The sequence below is a fragment of the Herpailurus yagouaroundi genome, unplaced genomic scaffold (assembly GCF_014898765.1).
Source record: "Herpailurus yagouaroundi ecotype Mexico unplaced genomic scaffold, PumYag 100, whole genome shotgun sequence".
Lineage (NCBI taxonomy): Eukaryota > Metazoa > Chordata > Mammalia > Carnivora > Felidae > Herpailurus > Herpailurus yagouaroundi.
In genome coordinates, this window is record NW_024412391.1 from 12,746,565 (window position 1) to 12,767,765 (window position 21,201).

The following is a 21,201-nucleotide window of genomic DNA, read 5'->3' on the forward strand; positions in this document are numbered from 1 at the left end:
CAAGGTCACTTTATGTGTAAGTTTATCTTTTTTTTTTTTTTTTTTGAAAAGTTTATTTTTGAGAGAGTGCGCTAGCAGGGGAGGAGCCAAGAAAGAGAGAGGGACAGGGGGTACGAAGCAGGCTCTGCACTGACATCAGAGAGCCCGATGTGGGGCTCCAACTCATGAAACATGAGAGCATGACCTGAGCCAAAGTCAGGTGCTTAACTGACTGAGCCACCAGGCGCTCCGTGTGCAAATCTATCCTTAAACCATAAAGTGAAAAAGGTAACTTCCTCCACAGATTAACTATTTAAATAAAATGAGGTGTCTGGCTTCTTGACACATTATTTTCCAAAACACTAAACCTGCCAGGGAAACGGGGGTCTACTGAGGCCAGTGAATTGATACATTAATTATAAACCCTCCCATCTACTCTTCATTTTTAAAACAATTTTTTTAATCTTTATTTATTTTTGAGAGAGAGAGAGAGAGAGAGAGAGAGAGACAGAGCGCGAGCAGGGGAGGAACAGAGAGAGAGGAAGACCCAGAATCAGAAGCAGGCTCCAGGCTCTGAGCTGTCAGCACAGAGCCCAACGCGGGGCTCGAAGCCACGAACCGAGAGATCATGACCTGAGCCGAAGTCAGACGCTCAACCGACTGAGCCACCCAGGCGCCCCTCTCCCATCTACTCTTTAAAGCGGAGACTCTATTAGTTGATAACTGAGAGACCCAGTTTCCGTTATTAAATGTATCGGAGAGGGATAACGTTTTAACAAGCTCTGTAATTCATACTTCTCATGAAATCGGACAGGCCTAACCTAATTGGTCCAAATAAATGAAGTTTCATTATACCCTCTACAATGGGAGTCTGTCTTCCCATGCACACATGATCTGGTCCACTGATCCGCAAACGGCACCTGTCCCCGAGAACCGGCGTCCTGGTGGGGGCAGAGATGGGAGCGCTGGAGCCCCACTGGCTGTAGAGGCAGAGTCCCAATCAAGCGCCACAGCTCAGAGGCGCCCTCCGTGCGACTGACTGGCAAACACCCTCCCTCAGGTACTCAGAACTGGTTGGGCCGGGGAATGACTCCTGCTTATCTAAATCCCCGAGGGGCTGATTTCAAAGCCAGAACACCAACTTATTAATTTACAATGGGAGATGGGTCTGGCTCCGGGATGGGATGGGGGTGGGGGGTTCTAACATAGGAGACAGCCCCCCGACAGGGACAGGTCCACCCGGGGGACCAAATTAAAGATCAGAAGGTTGCTGGGTTAGCAAAGATTTAAAGCTGAGAGTATGATTTCCCCAGGAGAAACCTCCAATCCGGCTACCAAAGCCTCACGAGATGTAACGTGCACCTTGCCGGGCACAGCTTTCTAAAGGACCGGTGCCCGATGCCCGATGCCTGATGCGGAGATGGGAGCAGCGCTGGGTGAGCACGCCGACATGCTCCTAACCGAATGTCCCCTCTTCTAGCCTGGACACAGCCCTCCACTCCCCCACTAATGCCTGTCTGCACACAGGGCACACTTCACTCAGGTTTTCTCCAGGCAGTAAGTTGTCCCCTGGTCACCTGTCTCCTATGAGACACGCGGAGGGACGGCCTCGCTCTGTTTGTTACCTGCTGTTGTTACCAGTTTCACACTGACCTCATCCCAGAATTCCAGGGGTACCTGACCTGAAATGAGTGTGTAACATTGCAAAACAGCACAATTAGTTTGAACTCTGGCAAAATCACGGCCTGGCCTGCCTCAACATGGCCAGGATACAATGTAGCCAGCAAAATCCTAACTGGGCAAGGAGTCACAAAGGCTACAGCACTTGAACACACAAAGTTGCAGAGTATCTGCCCAGCAAGCAAGGGTCTCACATTAACACTTTACAGTATTTGCTCTGTGAATGCACCTCAGTCCACTGGGGGAACTTTTTTTTATTATTATCATTATGGTGGTACAAACACACAGACATAAAGTTTGCCATCTCAACCATTCGTAGCTGTACAGTTCAGCAGTGTTAAGCATATTCACATCGTTGTGCAACCAATCCCCGGAATTCTTTTCATCTTGTAATTGTGAAACTGTGTAGCCGTTCAGCAAGGACACTCCATTCTCCTCCCTCTCCTGGCCCCTGGCAACCATTCCATTTTCTGTCCTGATGGATTTGACTAGTCTAGGTGCCTCATAAAAGTGACATCAGATAATATTTGTGGTTTTCTGTGACTGGTTATTTCGCTCATCAGACTGTTCTCAAGATTCATCTCTGTTGTACCAGATGGCAGAATTTCCTTCTTTTTGAGGGCTGAATAGTATTCCATTGTATGTATAAACCACACCGAGTATAGACGCAGAAGTGGAACAGCTACGTCATACGGTAATTCTATTTTCAATGTGTTGAGGAACCATGACATTGTTTTCCATAGGAGCTGTACCATTTTATATTCCCAGTTTCTCCACACCGTTGCCAAGACTTACTTTTCTATCGTCTTTTCCTAGTAGCCATCTTGGTGCGGGTGAGGTGGATTAGGGAGAACCTTCCAAATGCACCTCAAAATATTCATGCATCAAAATTCTAAGTTAGGGCTTTAGAATTGCTGGATTCCAAGGAATCGTACTCCTCTACAGCCTATGTCGTTCGCTGCACATGCTCCGTGAGGCAGGTGGGGAGCATTCACTCCGTCTAGCAAGACAGTCTGCCGGAGCTCAGAACAGTGAACCAGCTTGCCCAAGGGAGTGGGCGACCAGCCTCACTTCCTCTGACCACATGCGTCCACCACACTCTCTGGTACGACATTTTGAGGACCGTGGCAACGCAAAGAAAAGGGGAAAGAAATCGACCAGATTGCCACAACGCTCAATACGAACCTGCCGAGCAGAACACCGCCTCAGCTCCCTAAGGGAGCCAAACTTGTGGAAGGCTGAGTTCTGAACCCGGAGGCTGATCCTCATGTACCATGAACCTCTGAGTCACTGGCCAGCATGTCCCTGAAGGACAGTCCCCTGAGTTCCACTATGGCCACTGAGACAAGTAGAGGGACAGACCCGGAGGGCTGATCCACACAGCTCGTTTGTGGGGACAACCACACCGCAGGAAGTGTAGGGATTCAAGAGTTAGAACCAGCTTTAGCCTGGGCAATGAGCACCCACAGAGCAACTCACAGATTTGTTCTCCTCTCCACGAAAACAAAAAGTTCTGGCACAAAAGGGACAGGGTAGTACCTGCGGTTGGAGCCAAATCCTTGGACGTTTCCTCGGACAACCCAAGGTACTCTCTGATGAGACGACTCAGCTTTTGGTAGGCAGCATCCAGATCATCTACAGAAAACGAGAGAAGGTACTTTTAAAGCAAAAGAATCATATCTAAACACAGTCAATTTGCCACTGTTGGTGGTAATGATTTTTCAAGCTCCCTCTAACATTATGACTATTGTCGTAGGCAGGACTCTAAGCCCCTAATGACATGTCCCCTTCATATAACTGCCTCCCGTGAGCAAGGGCAGAACCTGTGAACATGAAGAGATATTACTCCCGTGGTCATGTCGTGTTAAACGGCAAAACAGATTTTTGCAAATGGGATGAAGCTGAGTTTGGACTAGTCAGAAGGAAGACTACCCAGGTGGACCCACTCTTTTTTTTTTTAATGTTTATTCATTTTTCAAAGACAGAGAGAGCACAAGCAGGGGTGGGGCAGAGAGAGAGGGAGACACAGAATCCAGAGCGGGCTCCAGGCTCTGAGCTGTCAGCACAGAGCCCGACGCGGGGCTCGAACTCACACACCATGAGATCATGACCTGAACTGAAGTGGGCCGCTTAACCGACTGAGCCACCCAGGCGCCCCGGGCCTACTCTTAATCACATGAGCCTCATAAAGGAAGCCAGTTTCCTAGTAGTAGAAGAGGAAGGCAGAGGCTAGAAGCATGAGGAGAGTTTGATGTGTCATCACCGGCTTGACGACAGACAGGCCCCGTGTGTAGGACGTGGGAGCAGCCTCGAGGGTGGAGGGCAACCCCTGGCAGAGAGCCAACGAAAGCAGCAGGGCCCCCAGCCCCACGGCCACAAGGAACGGCAGTCAGCCAGCAGTGAGATTATACTCTGGAGCAGACCCTCCCCCAGTGACCTTACATTTCAAAAATAAAACCTCGCTGAAAGTCACTGACCTGCATTGATCACTGCGTCGAAATATCCTGGAAACTGCTGATTGATTTTAACATAAAGGTCCACTCTGGAGACAGCAAATTCAATCTCTAAACGACTGAATAATCCTTTTCTCCGCAAGTATCCTTCATATTTTTCCTTGTTCATGGGCACCACCAGGATATATCGAGGCTCAAAATAGGAATATTTCAAACTCCTGACACCCTGTTTGTTTAAAGAAAAGGTAATAAATTAGAAACAGATACACAATTTAGGTATCATTTTGGAGACATCTGACAACGTTGGCATAATAAGTAGTCTTACACTGAAGGACTTATTTGTATTATTAGCTATTATTTTCCTGTAAATGTCTCAAAGTCGGATTATTCCCCTTTGTTCATCAGGGGATGATGTATTGTTATCGGAAATAAAACAGCTCATTCTACCTGATTATCCTTTAACTAATCACCCTAATATACATGATGGTTCAGAAAAAAATGGCTAGATACAAACAGGTGCATTCACAGCACTGTCGCATCCTCATTTTTTTAAAGATTTCATTTTGAAGTAATCTCCATTCCTAACGTGGGGCTTGAATTTACCACTCTTAAGATCGAGAGTCACACGCTCTAGAGCCTGGGCCAGCCAGGAGCCCCACTGAAATGTATTTCAAGTCTACATTTCCAAGAGCAGCCTTTCAGCGCCAGGAGATAAAGATCTTACCGAGAAAAAAACAAAACAAAACAACAACAACAAAAAAAACGCTACTCTGTTACCTGTGCCTTCGCCTTGGGACCCTTCCTATTCCTAAACCAGCAACCTGGTTGGCTGGTTCCTATTACATCTCACAGCTTCTACCCAGAGCAAGGGACAGCCAAGCTCAAGCCACCGTGCAGCCAGCAGGTCCCAGGGAGAAGCAGGGCTGGATGGTGACTGCGGCTCCCCGGCTCCAGCAGACTGCGAGCAAATCCTGCAAACTCCCTGAGCACCAGTTTCCTCACAGGTGCAACACAAGAGCCATTCAAAATGAACTCTGAACTTCCTCCCCCCTCGATCCCATCATCAGTAGTTTAACTCAACGTTCAAAATCTTGGTTTTTAAACATTCAGTGGGGGAAGCAATACAGGCTCTTTAAAAAACAGTTTCTGTAAAGCGTCAGTGACAAGAGCAGTTTGGAAAAATGCTTTCCCTCGGGAGCATCAGGGAAATGAGACCTGGTTTATATAGAGTCGACCTCTTGGAAATGAGTCGGGGAAAGCTCGCAGGGAGGAAGAGGACAAAACAGAAGCCAGTGCCCAGAGAAGAAGGTAAAGGTCAGCAAGAGGTGCCAGGGAGTTTCTGCCTTGCCCGAGGAAGATATTTTTGGGAAAACAGGTCTTTTTTTTTGCTTATTAGCATTGAAAGAAAGAAAACCTCCTTAAGGATGCAGAAGAAATCAACTGCGGAGAGGTCAGGACTGCAGGATTTTGAAGCTAGAAAAATTAAAGGGCTGGAAGAAACATGACCAGTCTCACTGAAGCGAGGCTACCCACCAACACCAGGAGCCAAGAAGGAATCACAGTCCCCCGCTCGGCCAAGTCACAAAGGAAACCAGTTCTAGAGAAGGCTCAGCATCCATAGGAAAGGGCTGTCAGACCTGCCCAGATTTTGTTTTCTCTAAGCTTGATGTAAGGGCATCATTTTTGTAACTTTTTTTTTTCCGACTACAAAACTGTTAGACCGCTCGGTGAGCGTACCTTAAACAGACAAGCAATGGCCTTTAAAGATTTCACATGTTTAATAAAGCTATATATACATATTTTTTTAAATTAACTAATTTATTTGTTTTTTAATTTATATCCAAGTTGGTTAGCATATAGTGCAACACTGATTTCAGGAGTAGATTCCTCCGTGCCCTTTACCCATTTAGCCCATCCCCCCTCTCACAACCCCTCTAGCAACCCTCTGTTCTCTATATTTAAGAATCTCTTATGTGTTGGGGTGCCTCGGTGGCCCAGTCGGTTAAGCGTCCGACTTCGGCTCAGGTCATGATCTCACGGTCTGTGAGTTTGAGCCCCGCGTCGGGCTCTGTGCTGACAGCTCAGAGCCTGGAGCCTGCTTCGGATTCTATGTCTCCCTCTCTCTCTGTCCCTCCCCCGTTCATGCTCTGTCTCTCTCTGTCTCAAAAATAAATAAACGTTAAAAAAAGAAAGAAAGAAAGAAAGAAAGAAAGAAAGAAAGAAAGAAAGAAAGAAAGAAAGAAAGAAAGAATCTCATGTTTTGTCTCCCTCCCTATTTTAAAGGTATATATTTTAATTTATTTAATTTTTTTTTAACATTTATTTATTATTGATAGATAACAGAGCGTGAGCAGGGGAGGGATACAGAGAGGGGGAGACACAGAATCCGAAGCAGGCTCCAGGCTCCGAGCTGTCAGCACAGAGCCCGACGCGGGGCTCGAACTCACGAACCGCGAGATCTTGACCTGAGCCGAAGTCGGACGCTCAACCGACTGGGCCACCCAGGCGCCCCAAAAGATAAAATAAATTTTATCTATTTTTAAAACAAATAAGTGAGGTAGTCACGGTTTTACCCTGGATATGGATTGGAAAGAAATTTCTGTATATTCCAATTGCAGAAGATCACTGGGGAAGACAGGGTACGGGGGCAGAATCCTGAAATCTGCAAGTCTAAACTGCTCACAGCCTGGAAAGATCGTAACCAGCGAGCAACTGGAGTCACTGCCAGCATCAGCCACACATCTCCCACAGAGGATCAGAGAGCACGACCAGCTGCGCAGAGCCCCCAGGCAGGTCCGTAGCCTGTGAGAAGGAACTTTCCCTAATAGCACTTGAGATAAAGAGAGACTGAACCCTAGAATAAAAGGGATACTTTCGTGAGGAAATAACTTAGGAAATAAATCCTGAGGGGCACATCTATTCATAGTATATGTGTGCTATGTCTCGTACTATAACTCCTGTCATCGAATCGTTCATGTCTGGCCTCCCCCATACGAACCATAAGCTTCCCCCCCCTGCCTGGCAAGTGTGCTACCTGCACACCGTAGCCCCCTCCTCAACCCCAAATATATACATACAAACTCACACACACACGTTAAAAATACAGAGTGAAGGGGCGCCTGGGTGGCGCAGTCGGTTAAGCGTCCGACTTCAGCCAGGTCACGATCTTGCGGTCCGTGAGTTCGAGCCCCGCTTCAGGCTCTGGGCTGATGGCTCAGAGCCTGGAGCCTGTTTCCGATTCTCTGTCTCCCTCTCTCTCTGACCCTCCCCCGTTCATGCTCTGTCTCTCCCTGTCCCAAAAATAAATAAACGTTGAAAAAAAAAAATAAAAAAAAAATACAGAGTGAAAAAACCACTTACTTCTATTTCCATGTGAACACAGCTTGCTAAACCGTCTCTTGCGATGGCTTCTATGGTGTCCCTACTTAATCCATAGTTGTGATTCCCATAATTAAATGTTAGAATGAACTTCCCCTGAAATTTGAGAGGTACAAAGATTTTCATGCAACAGCTGCCATACTCAACTTTAATATAAATAACATTATGTGATGCCTTACTTTTATATGCTTCCGTAAAACCTACGAATATTAGCAATTATAGAAGGCTGACGATGGGTTTATGAAATTTAACACCCAAGTGTGGTAGAGAAATTTATACAGAATTCTCAGCTGGCAAAAAAAAAAAAAAAAAAAAAAAAATTAAGTTTCTGGAAATACGGTCATCTGCTGACAAAACATCCAGGGAGAGTAAAGGTCTCACCAAAGCTTACGGTAGAACAGACCATTTTGCTTACTTACCTGCTTCCTTGCCAACTGTGCACCATGAGCTGCCGTTGCTGAGAAAACAAAACTGATAGCCGGCCTTTTGCCTCGGCCACATGGGCTATGCGAACATACCAGGTACCCCAGAAAAAGCTCCCATTCTCCAAAGCCTTGCATTCCCAGATAAGCCTGAAGGCCATGAATCACAGGGACATCCGAAAACCTTTGCATCCTGAGATAAGCCATGAAAAACAGACCCTTTCCGCTTTTCCATATAAAACATAGCTTTGTATTGAAACTGCCCCAAATGTTATTCAACAGAATTGCTGTGTGCCCTCTAGTCATTTGAGGTTTAAAGGCTGCCTTCTATCTGTATTCTGGAAGCCCAGTTCTTTCCAAAGCTGTACTCCTTTGCAGAACAGTCCAGGTAAAAAAAAACAAAAACAAAAACAAAAAAAACACATGGCTCTCAAAATTGTCTTTTTTTTTCTTTGACAATATTAGATTTATTAAACCACTAGGTCTAATCTAAACTGGAAAGCTCATGACCAAAAAAATAAAAACATGAACGATCTTGGCAACTGTGACTCCCCGTGCACAGGATTTTCATATAAATGATGGAATGAAAATCTGCAAGGCTGAATCCCGTCAATCGAATCCCATAGAAAGGCAGTAGCAGTGAGGGGCGCCTGGGTGGCTCCGTCCGTTAAGCGTCCGACTTCAGCTCAGGTCGGGATCTCACGGTCCACAAGTTCAAGCCCAGCGTCGGGCTCTGTGCTGACAGCTCAGAGCCTGGAGCCCGCTTCGGATTCTGTGTCTCCCTCTCTCTCTGCCCCTCCCACACTCCTGCTCTGTCTCTCTCTCCTTCAAAAATAAAAAAAGTTACAAAAAAAGAACAGTAGCAGTGAGGAGTCCTTTACACTACCTGTGCTTCCTGGGCCCGGAGGTTCTGGAGATGGGGGGGGGGGGGGGGGGGGGGGCCCCCCAAGGGGAGACAAGCTATCTGTTGGAAGTGTATGAGACACAGAGTATCTCCTGGGGTGGGTGGGTCTCTAGTGAATGAGTCTGCTATGGGTGATGAGGAAAATCCACACACCCCATAATCCAAAGAAGTTTATATCATGCAGTCTAAAAGTTTACAACTCAACAGTAAATATCCTTGATATTTTACTCCCTCAATGTCATACCTTCTTTGTTCTTTGAAACAAATACTACGTCATCTTTTAATATATATATTGTCATCTATATAGATAGGATAGATACCTGAATGGCCCATCAGGTATATACTTTGTCTTGTTTACTGTGACTCACCCTGTTTTCAAAATGTGTTCTTGAATCACTCTTCAGATATATACTATGAATTTGTTTACTTGTGTGTACAAGGGCCTCCCTCTGTGAATCCCAAACGTATTTTCTGGAAAAATGCAGAGTCGGAAGGAAGCCAGCACTGTACTTTTATATACAAAACAGGCCCTGTCGAACTTGTTTCTAAAGAACTGAGATGAAGTGGTCCTCCAGCTTCTGGATGGTGATCTTCCATTTCTTTCTGCTCGCGGACATCTTCATAAACAGCAACAGTCCTATAGCAGAAGCCTCCTCCAATAATCCTATTTCCACAAGTCAGGGAGTATATCTGCAGGGAAGTGACTGCATTCATGTGTTTAAAAAAGATTCGCGTGTCCGTAGGCATGCGACACGATGACCCTCGTGTTGGTGCTGGGGGATATGCAGCAGTATGTATGTGAGAGGGTGTGCGGCTCTGTAGGTCAGAGTGGGTGGCTGTGACTGTCCACAGCAGGTGTCCAAGGCTGGGACATGCCACGGTGGGACAGGCTGCGTGGGTGGGCGTGGGGGAAGGTTCTGCGTACAGAAGGCTGCGTGTGTCGGTGTGACTGGCGACGCTGACAATGTGTCACGAGTTTATAACTGTATGTTTGCCTCTTCATGAAACAGTCTTAAGCTCACTTTCAAGAAAAGGAACTCAGGGGTGCCTGGGGGGCTCAGGTGGTTAAGCATCCAACTTCGGCCCAGGTCCTGATCTCGCGGTCCGTGAGTTTGAGCCCCGCATCAGGCTCTGTGCTGGCAGCTCGGAACCTGGAGCCTGCTTTGGATTCTGTGCCTCCCTCTCTCTCTGCGCAGCAACCCCCCCCCCCCCAACTCACGCTCTGTCTCTGTCTCTCAAAAATGAATAAACATTAAAAAATGTTTTAAAAATAAAAAAAAAAGGAGCTCAGAAACAAAATTCAAGTTGAAGAAAATGACATTATATTGAAGTAATAGATTTTAGCAGAAGCAGTAAAAACGAGTACTTCTCAAACACACGAGGATTTTGCAGAGGGAGTCAAACTGTACGAGCAAATATGGTGTACAAGTACAGCGATTTCTTAGACTAGGGATTGAACCAGACTTCCTTATTACTGATAGGATAAGGTAATAACATCAGGGAATAACATAAGGGAATAAGGTATATAAATAAGTTATTTATTTATATATATAAGGTTATAAATAAGGTAATAACATCAGGGAAGCAGACAGGGTACTGAGAACAGGTGAACTGAACCAAGAAAAAAATGTCTCAGACTCTAACAAGAGAAACCAACATGAATTTCATGAACTAGCTGCCTTTCAACCCAAAGAGCCCTAAAAGAATGCTTCTTACTAACGCTACTTACTAATAATGTTTCCTATCTCTATTAAGGCTTTTAGAAATATAAAATCCCAAAGTACTCTTGATACATTAAACTGAATTACCAAAATACAGCCCAAGGAGAGAAGATTATAAAGAATCTCTAGGATGTTCTTTTGACAAGGTTAGAGGGGAAACGGCCTAGGGATTGTAGGACTTAATCACTTGGGTTTCTCTGTGAACACAAGAAAAAAACACACACTGTGTGTAAAGTTGGCCATTCAAAACTAAACTCGTGGAAACGGCAGATCCCGTGCTTACACGGACCACAATTATGTGCACACAGTATAACGTGGAAGGTCAGGGCTGTATGTGTGCCCTGCTAACTGAATGGGACACACCGTGATGAAATGGTGCTTAGGGTGACGACCACGAGAAAGCCCCAGTTTTAGCAAACAGGAGCGGTCTCTGGACAGAGCACTCCAACGCCAAGGGAGGCTCAATTCACAAGTTTCGCACATCAGATCGGGTCTGTGAGAACTGCCTATCTTCAGTGAAGCCTCATCAATAACAGCAGCACCTGGTAAACACAGATCGTGAGAACTTTTCGAAGTGCTCTTGTGTTTCCTTAAAATGTCTACTCATGTAGCTTTATTGAAAAGTTACAATATTCCCTCCAAGATCAAAAAATAAAGCAGCACGTGCACAAGGATGTGGAAGTGGTTTAAGAAAAAAAAAAAAAACAATCCAAGGAGAACACCTCTCTCAACAGACACAAAGCGTTTCTCGATTTTATCGCTAGTTCCTAATATTTCTAGCAGAGAACATGCATTTCTTGTGCGGTACAAAGGGGAACATTCTTACCATGTTTACCATTTCATCAAAAACTTCTTGAGAGATAAAATGATAATCGACTCGATCCCCCTCTCCAAAGTAAGGTGGTCTTGTGGTGTGACAGGCCCTGAAAACAGAGGAGATAACCAGTCTACTTCTAGCAGCTTGAGATTCGAAATGGAAAAGGTTTTGGTAAAAGTATGTTTTCAAAAGTTGAAGTTGATCCGTGGATCGTGAATTGGGAAACAACATGGTTGTGAAAACGCTGTGGTTTCGAAGCTCTAGGCTACATTCAGCTGCTCTGACTCTACAGGGATTGTAGAAATGTGAGGTCATCAACACCCGATGTTTACTTGTTGTTTACCACCTTGGAACCAGCCCCTCTGCTGTCACACTACTTTCGGCAATAGAACGAGGTCTACTGCTCATATATTTCTTTTTTTTTTTTTTTCAACGTTTATTTATTTATTTTTGGGACAGAGAGAGACAGAGCATGAACGGGGGAGGGGCAGAGAGAGAGGGAGACACAGAATCGGAAACAGGCTCCAGGCTCTGAGCCATCGGCCCAGAGCCCGACGCGGGGCTCGAACTCACGGACCGCGAGATCGTGACCTGGCTGAAGTCGGACGCTCAACCGACTGCGCCACCCAGGCGCCCCTACTGCTCATATATTTCCACCCAAGTGTTTTCGTGTCCTCTCTGTTCGGTGGGCACTTTCGCGCTCCCCTCCTCATTCCTCCACCTGGCTAGCCCACTTGTCTTCCAGGACTCAAGTTACATGTCCTCCCCAAGCCCAAAAGCCTTCCCACCCCCATCGCTGATTACGCACCTCTTCTGTCCGCGCCCATTACCCTCATTGTCTGCCATCGATTATATCGCACCCAGGTCCCTGCTCAGGACCCCATCGCCTCCGTGCTGCCAGTACTCGATACCAGGGATGAGCCTCGCACGGGAACCAGTGAATGGAGTTCTCAGCTCAGTTCTCCGATCACTGACTGCAACAGCGCCCCCATCCGGTCCCCAGCTCCCACTTACTCTCTGTCACCAAAACTGCCTTCTTTTATCCACATGTCTGGCCTTTCCCTGTCCTTCCCAGCGGGATGTAGGACTCATGAGGACAGGCCTTTTCTTGTCCATCTTACTTGCTACTGTATTCCCCATGCCTGGCTCATAGCAGGCATTCACTAGGTATCCATAACATGAATGAGTAGATGAGACCTGTGGAGTGGGTAACAGGTGTGATGAACTCTATTTTGCGGAGGACAATAAAAATGGCCAGTCTAAGGCCACAGAGCAGGCCAGTGTCAGTCCCAGAACTAGATGACAGGGTCCCAGCTAGCCCAGGACTCTCGATTTCCTCCCATTCTGACGTCTCGTGTTAAGTTCTGGGAACGCAGGCTGACTTTTATTATCCCGTGGTTTTAAAAGAGGACATGAAAATAGCTAGACGTTCAACGTGTTATTTCATTTATTCCTCACGAGAAAAACCACGAGGCGGGGATTATTGTTTTCATTTTACAGACGATGAAACTGAGGCACAGCAATTAAGTGAGTGACTAAGTAGCAATGCCAGGACGACTCCCTGTCAATTCCTGTTACGATCATGCTAAGTGGGTAAAGTCACAACCCTCAAAAGCCTCTCCATTACAAAGCCAAAGCCAAGTTTTTATAATTCATCCCACTGTTTCCCTTCCATTATAATCAAGAATCAACTAGACTGGTAAATTTTAAGGTCTTAACATTACATTTGAATTATATACCTGGGAAAGAGAGTATATTCTAAGACTGTCAAAACAGCGCGACATTTGTTTTGTTGTGCGAATACACTGGCATCTCTTCACACACCTCGGCAGGGCCCCGAGACCCTCTGTCTATTGGTGTCCTTGACAGTCAGGAAAGATAAATCAGGGACTTGGCATCCCGTGCTGTACACCCTTAGCATAGCCTTTACGCACCGTGCCGGATTTGCATTTTCCAACAAAGGGATTGAGCGGCAGGAATTTTTTCAGAATTTCTAAAAGGAAGACACGGCAAAGATGTCATCTGAAGCTTCTAGGCAGGTAAATAAAGAGAAGGCTTCACTGACGTGGAGCATGCGGATGACAGAGCCTGTATCCGCCGTGAAAACTTCTATTAAGAAGGACCTAAGATGACCTGTGGGTTTTTGAATCCTGTCATACAATTTTCACATGCAGAAATGTTCGCCGCGAAGCATGCTCCCCAAATGCGAGCATCTGAAAAAGGAAATGCTGCAGAGTGAAAGCACGGTTGCACTAAACTTACTTAGCAAAGAAATGATGCCAAATTTTAGACAAAGAAATTTGCTCGGGCCATCACCTTCAGTAGCCTTCTTCTCCCCTGTCTAAGGGCAATTCTATTCCAAGAGTTTATTATTTACTAATGGATTTACTAGTTAAGTCATGGTAAACAGTTAACTCATGGTTTGCAAAGGAAGCCACACGAAAAGAACGGAGTTAGACACTGGTCCTGAGGGTTACGAGTGAGGTTAGACATTTGAAAGGCTTGTTCATGGGCCAGCTGTCGTGAAGGATCCTAACAAACCAAGTCTGTGGAGAGGAGATGATCAGGAGGGGAAGGGATCCGCAAGGTCAGACCCAACAATGGAATGGTAAAATATCCAGAGAAAAGTAATAGGAAGAAAAGATGTCTAAGACGAGCTAGCAGTTGGATGAGGAAGTAGAAATGTTTTCAGTTTGATTCAGAAGAACACAGTTTTAGAATCTCAATTCTGGACCAGATTGCCTCAGGAAATAACAAACTTCTTGTTACTGCAAATACTGAGGCAGAGGTTTGGCTGTGAGCACATCTAAACTCAAGCACATGATAGCATGCCATGTGTTGGTAAGTGAACTCTTTCAAAGGCTACCCACAAAAGCCCAGGTCTCCCTAAGGCATCCGGTAGGAAATTTAAATTGGTCCTAATGCTCAACGCAAATATGCGTCGATTAACTGCTGGACATTTAAAGAGACCATCAGCACATATGATTCCAGCACACGCTGTCTGAGTATCAAATCCCAGGAAGCCACTGTCCCGTCCACTTGCCCGTAACTACACATCACTTCCTAACTCATGCCATCACCGGCCGTTACTGTACCCCAGCTGGTCTCCCTGTATCCAGTCTTCCCTGCCCCACCCTCTGCCAAGCTTCCGGCCGGGCGCACTTTCTGGAACGCAGCAGTCGTCATGACACCCCCTACTTGCAGAGCCTTTACGATCAGACTCCTGTCTACTTTTCTGGTCTTCTCTTCTGCCGTCTCCCTCTGTACTTCCAAGTCTTGCCGTATTCCAGAGCGTACTTTCAGTTCGGCGAATGCACCCATCGTTCTCTCTGTCTGGAAGGCACCCGTTCAAGTTCCACATCCCATTTACCTTCTACTCTTCCTATCCCAGAGGCTCTTTACTTCCCTCATCAGAGCACCCGCCAAACTCCCTTGTTAGCCAGCATTTACCTGTCAGAATCCCATGCTAGACTGTAAGCTCCCAGGGCAAGACCACATCTGTTTGTTTTACAGCTTACAGCCTGCACGTGGCCCGTGCTCAATAAACAAAGATTAGATGAATAAATGAGCCATTCTACTAGTATGTCACATCTGTATAAATAGACATTAGACTAGACTGAATTTAGGTAACTGTAGCTCATAGATCTCACGTAGCTAAGTAGCTATGGTCTTTTACTTTACTGCACTCCAGGGCTAAATAAAAATAAAATAAACTTGGTAGTCAACATCATGAAAAAGGTTACAAAAATGGAGATTGCTGTAAATTGGAGGTCTAAGAAAGAAAATAAGGTTTTCCTTTCGTGACTATTCATATCACTTTCAAGGCTTAAATCTGGAAGGTGCCAAGGTGTACTGGCATCGTTTTACGTTTCTCTCATCATTCATTACTCGTCCAGGGAGCCACTGACTTGTGTGGTGATATTAAGGTTGGAAAGAGAGGGATTTTGAAGCCAGTCAATTCATATCTCCAGGCCACGTATAACTAATACAGGAAAAGAAGGAACATCCAACCTATTTCTAAAACCAAGAACAAACGGAAAAACCAAATCCTAAAACAAGTCCAGAATCTCTCAGCCACACCAACACTTGTTATATCACAATGTTTTCCTTTTCATATTTTTATATCTGGATATGCAACTTGGTGTGTGAGAATTTCATTGAATGTCTCCGTCAGGGGTCAATGTAATGTAAAAAGGAAGACAAAATACCAAGAGACAATGAAATAGAAGGGAAAGAAAAGATTCAGGCAAATGGCAGAGAAAGTGCCTTTGTGAATGCTTACGTGTTTCATGATGAAACTGTATTCGTGCCTTTTTTTTCCATGTAATTAAAAATCAATAAAAAATTATGTTGGGTAAAGAATAAAAAGATCTACACAAGAGCAATGACTTGCCCCTGAGGATGTGCTTTGGTTTTATCATTTGGTTTAATTAGAAAGTACATACTACTTTATATGTAGTACTATCTTACTTTCCCAACAGATGAGATTTCTAGCTATCTGCTATCTCTTTTTTTGTAATCCAATGATATGATCTTTGATCCATGCCTGGATGGAATTCTTACAATGATGGGCCATTGAGCGAATGGAAAACAAACATTAAATCAGTCACAAACATGATGGATAAGTATCCTAATAAGTGGAAAACCAGGATTTAATAAAAATGAATAATTAGAAGGCCCACCCAGGCGAGAACACAGCAGCAGACTGGATCACATTCTTGGTGAGGAGTTAACGAACACCTCCAAGAACTCATCCGATCCAGCACGACCCACAATGTGTATCACAGACAAATATGAAGGACCTGGCTCCCAACATTCACCACATAATTAAAAGGAAATCTAATCAGAGAAAGCCTTGGTTCCTGGTATTTGGGTTTGATAAAAGGTTCCAGGTTTCATATTGGCACAACAGTCAGGATACATCTTTTCTGCCCTAGTTTGACCTTCCATTCATTGCGTTCCACTTATCATTTAAAACAGGTTCGGCACCTCTCTACAGGCAGAATGGTACACTATGCTTTTTTTTTTCCTACCGTTAAGTTTTAATTTATTTTTGTTACTTCAGGGTGCTTAAAATATATTAATGAATAAATCATCCTATATATTTGAATCCTCGAGTTGTTCAAATGAGGCATGTAATTTTAGATATCTAAATAAATGGACCTGTTTAAAATAGTATTTACATTGTTCGAACATGTAGAGTTTAAGGGAATGGAAGGCATTAGAAAATAATTTGTATGTATTTCTCTGGCTGTCCTAAATATCTTCGCAGCCACCTCCTCCGGTCACCGACAAACATTACTAATCTAGAAGTAATTGCTTTGCCGTATGTCAAAATGAAGAGGAAACCGGTTTAAAAGACCACAGTGGTTAACTCTGACTCCCGGAAACCTTTAAAAAGTCTGTAAAGCCAGCTGAAGACTTTTTGAATGGTCCTTTTTTGGGGGGGGGGGGGGATTGTCCTCTATTTTAACCAGACCATTAGGGAATCACAGAGCAAAACATTTGCTCCAGAAAACTGGAGTGTACTGAATGCTGACCCAGGGGAATGGAAAAATGCTGCCCTTTCTCTTTCCTTCCTCCTGAAATATCCCTCCAAAGAGGAAGATCCGTGGGGAGGGAAGCAAGTGGACGGCAGAGGGTGGGAGCGGCGGTCCCAGGTACACACACCAGCCCACACACCTGGCGGCGCGGTCACGTCACGTGGTAACAGGACGAGCCCGTGTTCCAACGCCACCAGGCTTCACCAACAATACGTGTGTTTCCAAACCTTGGAGAGTGATTTCGGCTGCCAGGGAATGAAGTTAAGCGTCTGGGGAATTGAAGATGCAGGGTGTATGGCGGTGTAATCAACGGCCAAGAAGCTGATACCCCTCCTATAGACCTTTCTGAGCTCGCTTAAAATTAACAGCCGAAATGAGCAAAAGCCTTACCAGCCAGTGAACATTACCATTTCGCAGCCTTACCAGCCCACGAGCGAACTCACCCGTATCTGAAGTAAGCGCTGAGCTGTCTGCAGAGGCGGTGAGCGAGCTCTCGTTTGCCACAGGCTTCAGGACCGGCCAGCACCAGCATGGGATAAGGGGCGTCCAGGCGAGGAAGAGTGCTGGAACACAGGCAGGCAGTGGGTGAGGGCCTGGGCCAGTCGGATACACACCCAGGGGGCGGGGTCTACACCACAGTCACACTAAGGTCACTGACTGAGCCCTTGCTGCATGCAGGCGCTGGAGAGAAGCCTCGTCCTACTTTCCCGAGCAAGTTGATGATAATATGCCCAAAATAGCATTCACAGCGTAGATAACAAACAAAATCCAAATGTATGTCAGTTTACTTGAACATTTTTTTAATAGTTTTTTTTTTTATATGTTTATTTATTTATTTATTTATTTTTGAGAGAGAGAGAGAGAGAGTGAAGGCACAAGCAGGGGTGGGGCAGAGAGAGACAAAGAATGTGAAGCAGCCTCTAGGCTTTGCATGATTGGTGCAGAGCCTGACATGGGGCTCGAACCCACAAACCGTGAGATCATGACCTGAGCCGAAGTCGGACACTTAACCAACTGAGCCACCCAGGCGCCCCAATGATATTTATTTTTGAGATGGGGATGAGCAAGGGATGTGGCAGAGAGGGAGACACAGAATCTGAAGCAGGCTCTAGGCTCTGAGCTGTCAGCACAGAGCCCAATGCGGGGCTCGAACCCACGAACCGTGAGATCATGACCTGAGTGGAAGTCAGATGCCTAACCAACTGAGCCACCCAGGCACCCTTTGAACAACATTTTTAAAAGGAAAAAATATGGTAAGATGTATTAGTTCTTGCTTGATAAAAGTATTTCCTCAAGAACTTAAAAACGAAAGTTCTGTGAGAAGTTATACCATCCATACCTACTGAATTAGAACACAGACATGCAATGAAAAAGGTAACAATTAAAATTGACCTGAGCAATCACTATGTGCCAGACACTATTCTAGGAGTCCTACATACATTACCTTCATGTAATTATTACAGGATGATAATGAAGATATTTCTATCATTATCCCCGCTGCACACACAAAGAAACAGAAGTCCAGAGAGGTTAACTTGCTCAAAGTTAGCAGCTAATAGGTAACAGCTAATACAGGAATCTGGGCATGGCTTCTGGGCCTGAAAGACTAGAATAAGGAAGAAAATCTCCAGCTACCAGCTGGGCTGAAGTGTGTGAATTCCACTCGTGCCACAACTATAGAAATACAGAATAAAATCTACTTTAAAAATACAAGGCTGAGGTGTGGATTCTATGAAGAAGAATGGAAGTGGTGGCAGCATAATTTTTCAGTGTCTCTGAACATCCACAGAGAAAACAGAAAAAAGCTGAGAGCAAACACCCATGGCTGACATGTATAACAAAACCCGATGAGGAAGTATCTCCACGCACCACAAACCCACAAGCCTTGCACAGTGCTGGAATCTGTGCAGGGGGGCAAAAGGACAGCAAATGACAGACCTGAAAGAAAGGGAACCCCAAAAGAGCCAGGGGCATCCACTGCAAAGCAAGCAGGCTGAAACTACGTGAACAAAAATCTGTACATCAATGGTCATCATACCTGGATTTGTAACAGTGCCAAAATGGAATCACCCCACGTTTTTCAAGAGATGGAATGGTTAAACTCACTGTGGCACATCCATGCGAGGAATATGACTCAGCAATAAAAAGGGCTGAACTACTGATATATCCCAGAACTTGGATGGATCTCCAGAAAATAAGGCTAAGTAAAAAATTTTTTAAAAAGCCAGTCTCAAAAGGTTATACACTACATGATTCTATTTGTATAACATTCTTGAAACGACAACAGTACAGAGATGGAGAATAGACCACCGGTTGCCAGGGGTTGGGGGGAGATGAGTAGGGAGGTGGCTAAGGCTCTACAAGGGAAGGACAGGGACCCTTGTGACAAAACTCGTCCTTACGGATGCTCATATGATCTGCACAGGTGATACAATTGCATAGAACTAAATGAACACACGAGTCAATGCAAAGCTGGTGAAACGTGATCAGATTCGTGGACTGCATCAATGTCAATTTCCTGGTTTTGATATTCTACTATAGCTAGCCAAGATACCACCATTGGGGGAAACATACAGAATTTCTCTGTATTATCTCTTACAAAATCATGCGAATCTAAAATGACCTCAAGGTAAAATTTTTGTTAATGATCAAAGGGAAAAAAACTGAAAAAGTGACAAATACTGAATACAGGCAAAGGAGATCTTCTTCCTGAAAGAGAAAACCAAAGCAGAGGAACAGAACAAATATTTAAGACTGTAATTCATGAATACTTTCCTGAAATAAAAAATAGTAATCATAATTACAAAACTATACATTGAAAAAATACACAGCACACCTGGGAGTATTAGCCCAAAATGACCAGTAACGAATAACACTAAGACCCAGTCTAGTACATGATCAAACTTTAAAGAAAAAGAAACCTATTCAGCTAGAAAAAGAGAATACCTGACTTACAAGGGAAAGAACACCGTGTATCAGATTTTGATGGCTGTTTTGCATCCCCCCAAAAAAGAGTAACATCTTTAATATATTCAAGGAAAATAGTGTGAGCCATGGATGTTAAACATAGCAAAAATGACTTTCAAGTATGAAGGGCAGAGAATATTATCAACATGCAAGAGTTCAAGGGATACCGATCCATCCCATAGTGCATCCTAAGGAGTCTACTGGAGAACAAGCTTCACAAGACCAAATACGGGAGGAGACCTCAAAATAAGGACTGGCAGTGAGCAATATACATGAGGTTATCCATACACCTGAGACCAAATGACAGCAAAGGAGGAAGTATGGGGTGTGATGGATATATGTTCTGACAATATAAATACGGTACACTATTTTTAAAGCAGGTGATTGACACTTACATAAAATATATACGGTGGGCAAATTCATAAGGCTAGAAACTAGATATGAAGTCTCCGGGGACTGGGGGTAGCAGGCAGCGGGCAGCTACTGCTTAGTGGTTATAGCTTCTGTCTGGGGAGATGAAAAAGTTCTGGAAACAGGCAGAGGTAATGGTTGCACAATAGTGTGAATATAATTCATGCCGCTCAACTGTAACTCTAAAATAGCTAAAATGGCAAATTTTGTTATATATCCTTTACCACAAAAAAAACAGGGGGGGTGATGGGAAGAGTATAGGTGAAGCGAAGTATGATCTCAACGTTTTCAGTAATCGCATTGGTGATAGTATTAACACTGATACTGCTGTGCTGCAATAGGGGATTTTCAAAAAGTAATTACGGGATATTCTCAATCCATCTTCCTATTGTGTCTCTGGCTTGGGAGGAAAGGATGATACAGATGTGATAGAGGGGAGAGAGGATAAGTAAAAGTTCAATCAGGGGCGCCTGGGTGGCTCAGCTGGTTAAGCGTCTTTTGGCTCAGGTTATGATCTTGCGGTTCGTGAGTTTGAGCCCCACATTGGGCTCTGTGTTGACAGTGAGGAGCCCGAAGCCTGCTTCAAATTCTGTGTCTCCCTCTCTCTGTGCTCTTCCCTTGCTCACGCTCTGTCTCTCTCCCTTTCAAAAATAAATAAAACATTTAAAAATTTTTTGAAAAAAAGCTCAATCAACAATCATCTTGAAATTGGATTGTATCAGTAGGAATTCAAGAGATATTTGTCATCTATCTGTAAATAGATACAGATAGATCTAGTTCGATATAGACTAGATATAAGCAGATTGAATAGATGTAGAGACATATAAATAGATAAACAGGATAGATAGAATACACCAATAGGCGGGTGCATAGATGGGCAGATGGAAGGAAGGAAGGAAGGAAGGAAGGAAGGAAGGAAGGAAGGA

General features: G+C 44.7%; 1 protein-coding gene across 3 annotated transcripts in view; it reads right to left on the reverse strand.

Moving 5' to 3' along the window:
- Positions 1-21,201, reverse strand: part of LRGUK (leucine rich repeats and guanylate kinase domain containing) — a 110,355-nt gene that overhangs the window by 43,417 nt on the left and 45,737 nt on the right. For all 3 annotated transcript variants that reach the window (XM_040471922.1, XM_040471921.1, XM_040471920.1), the window contains exons 11-15: positions 17,341-17,460; positions 11,364-11,460; positions 7,473-7,586; positions 4,137-4,338; positions 3,199-3,294 (exon numbers count right to left, since the gene is read on the reverse strand). In XM_040471922.1, the coding sequence (XP_040327856.1) occupies positions 3,199-3,294; positions 4,137-4,338; positions 7,473-7,586; positions 11,364-11,460; positions 17,341-17,460 (629 nt within the window). The remainder of the gene's footprint in view (positions 1-3,198; positions 3,295-4,136; positions 4,339-7,472; positions 7,587-11,363; positions 11,461-17,340; positions 17,461-21,201) is intronic.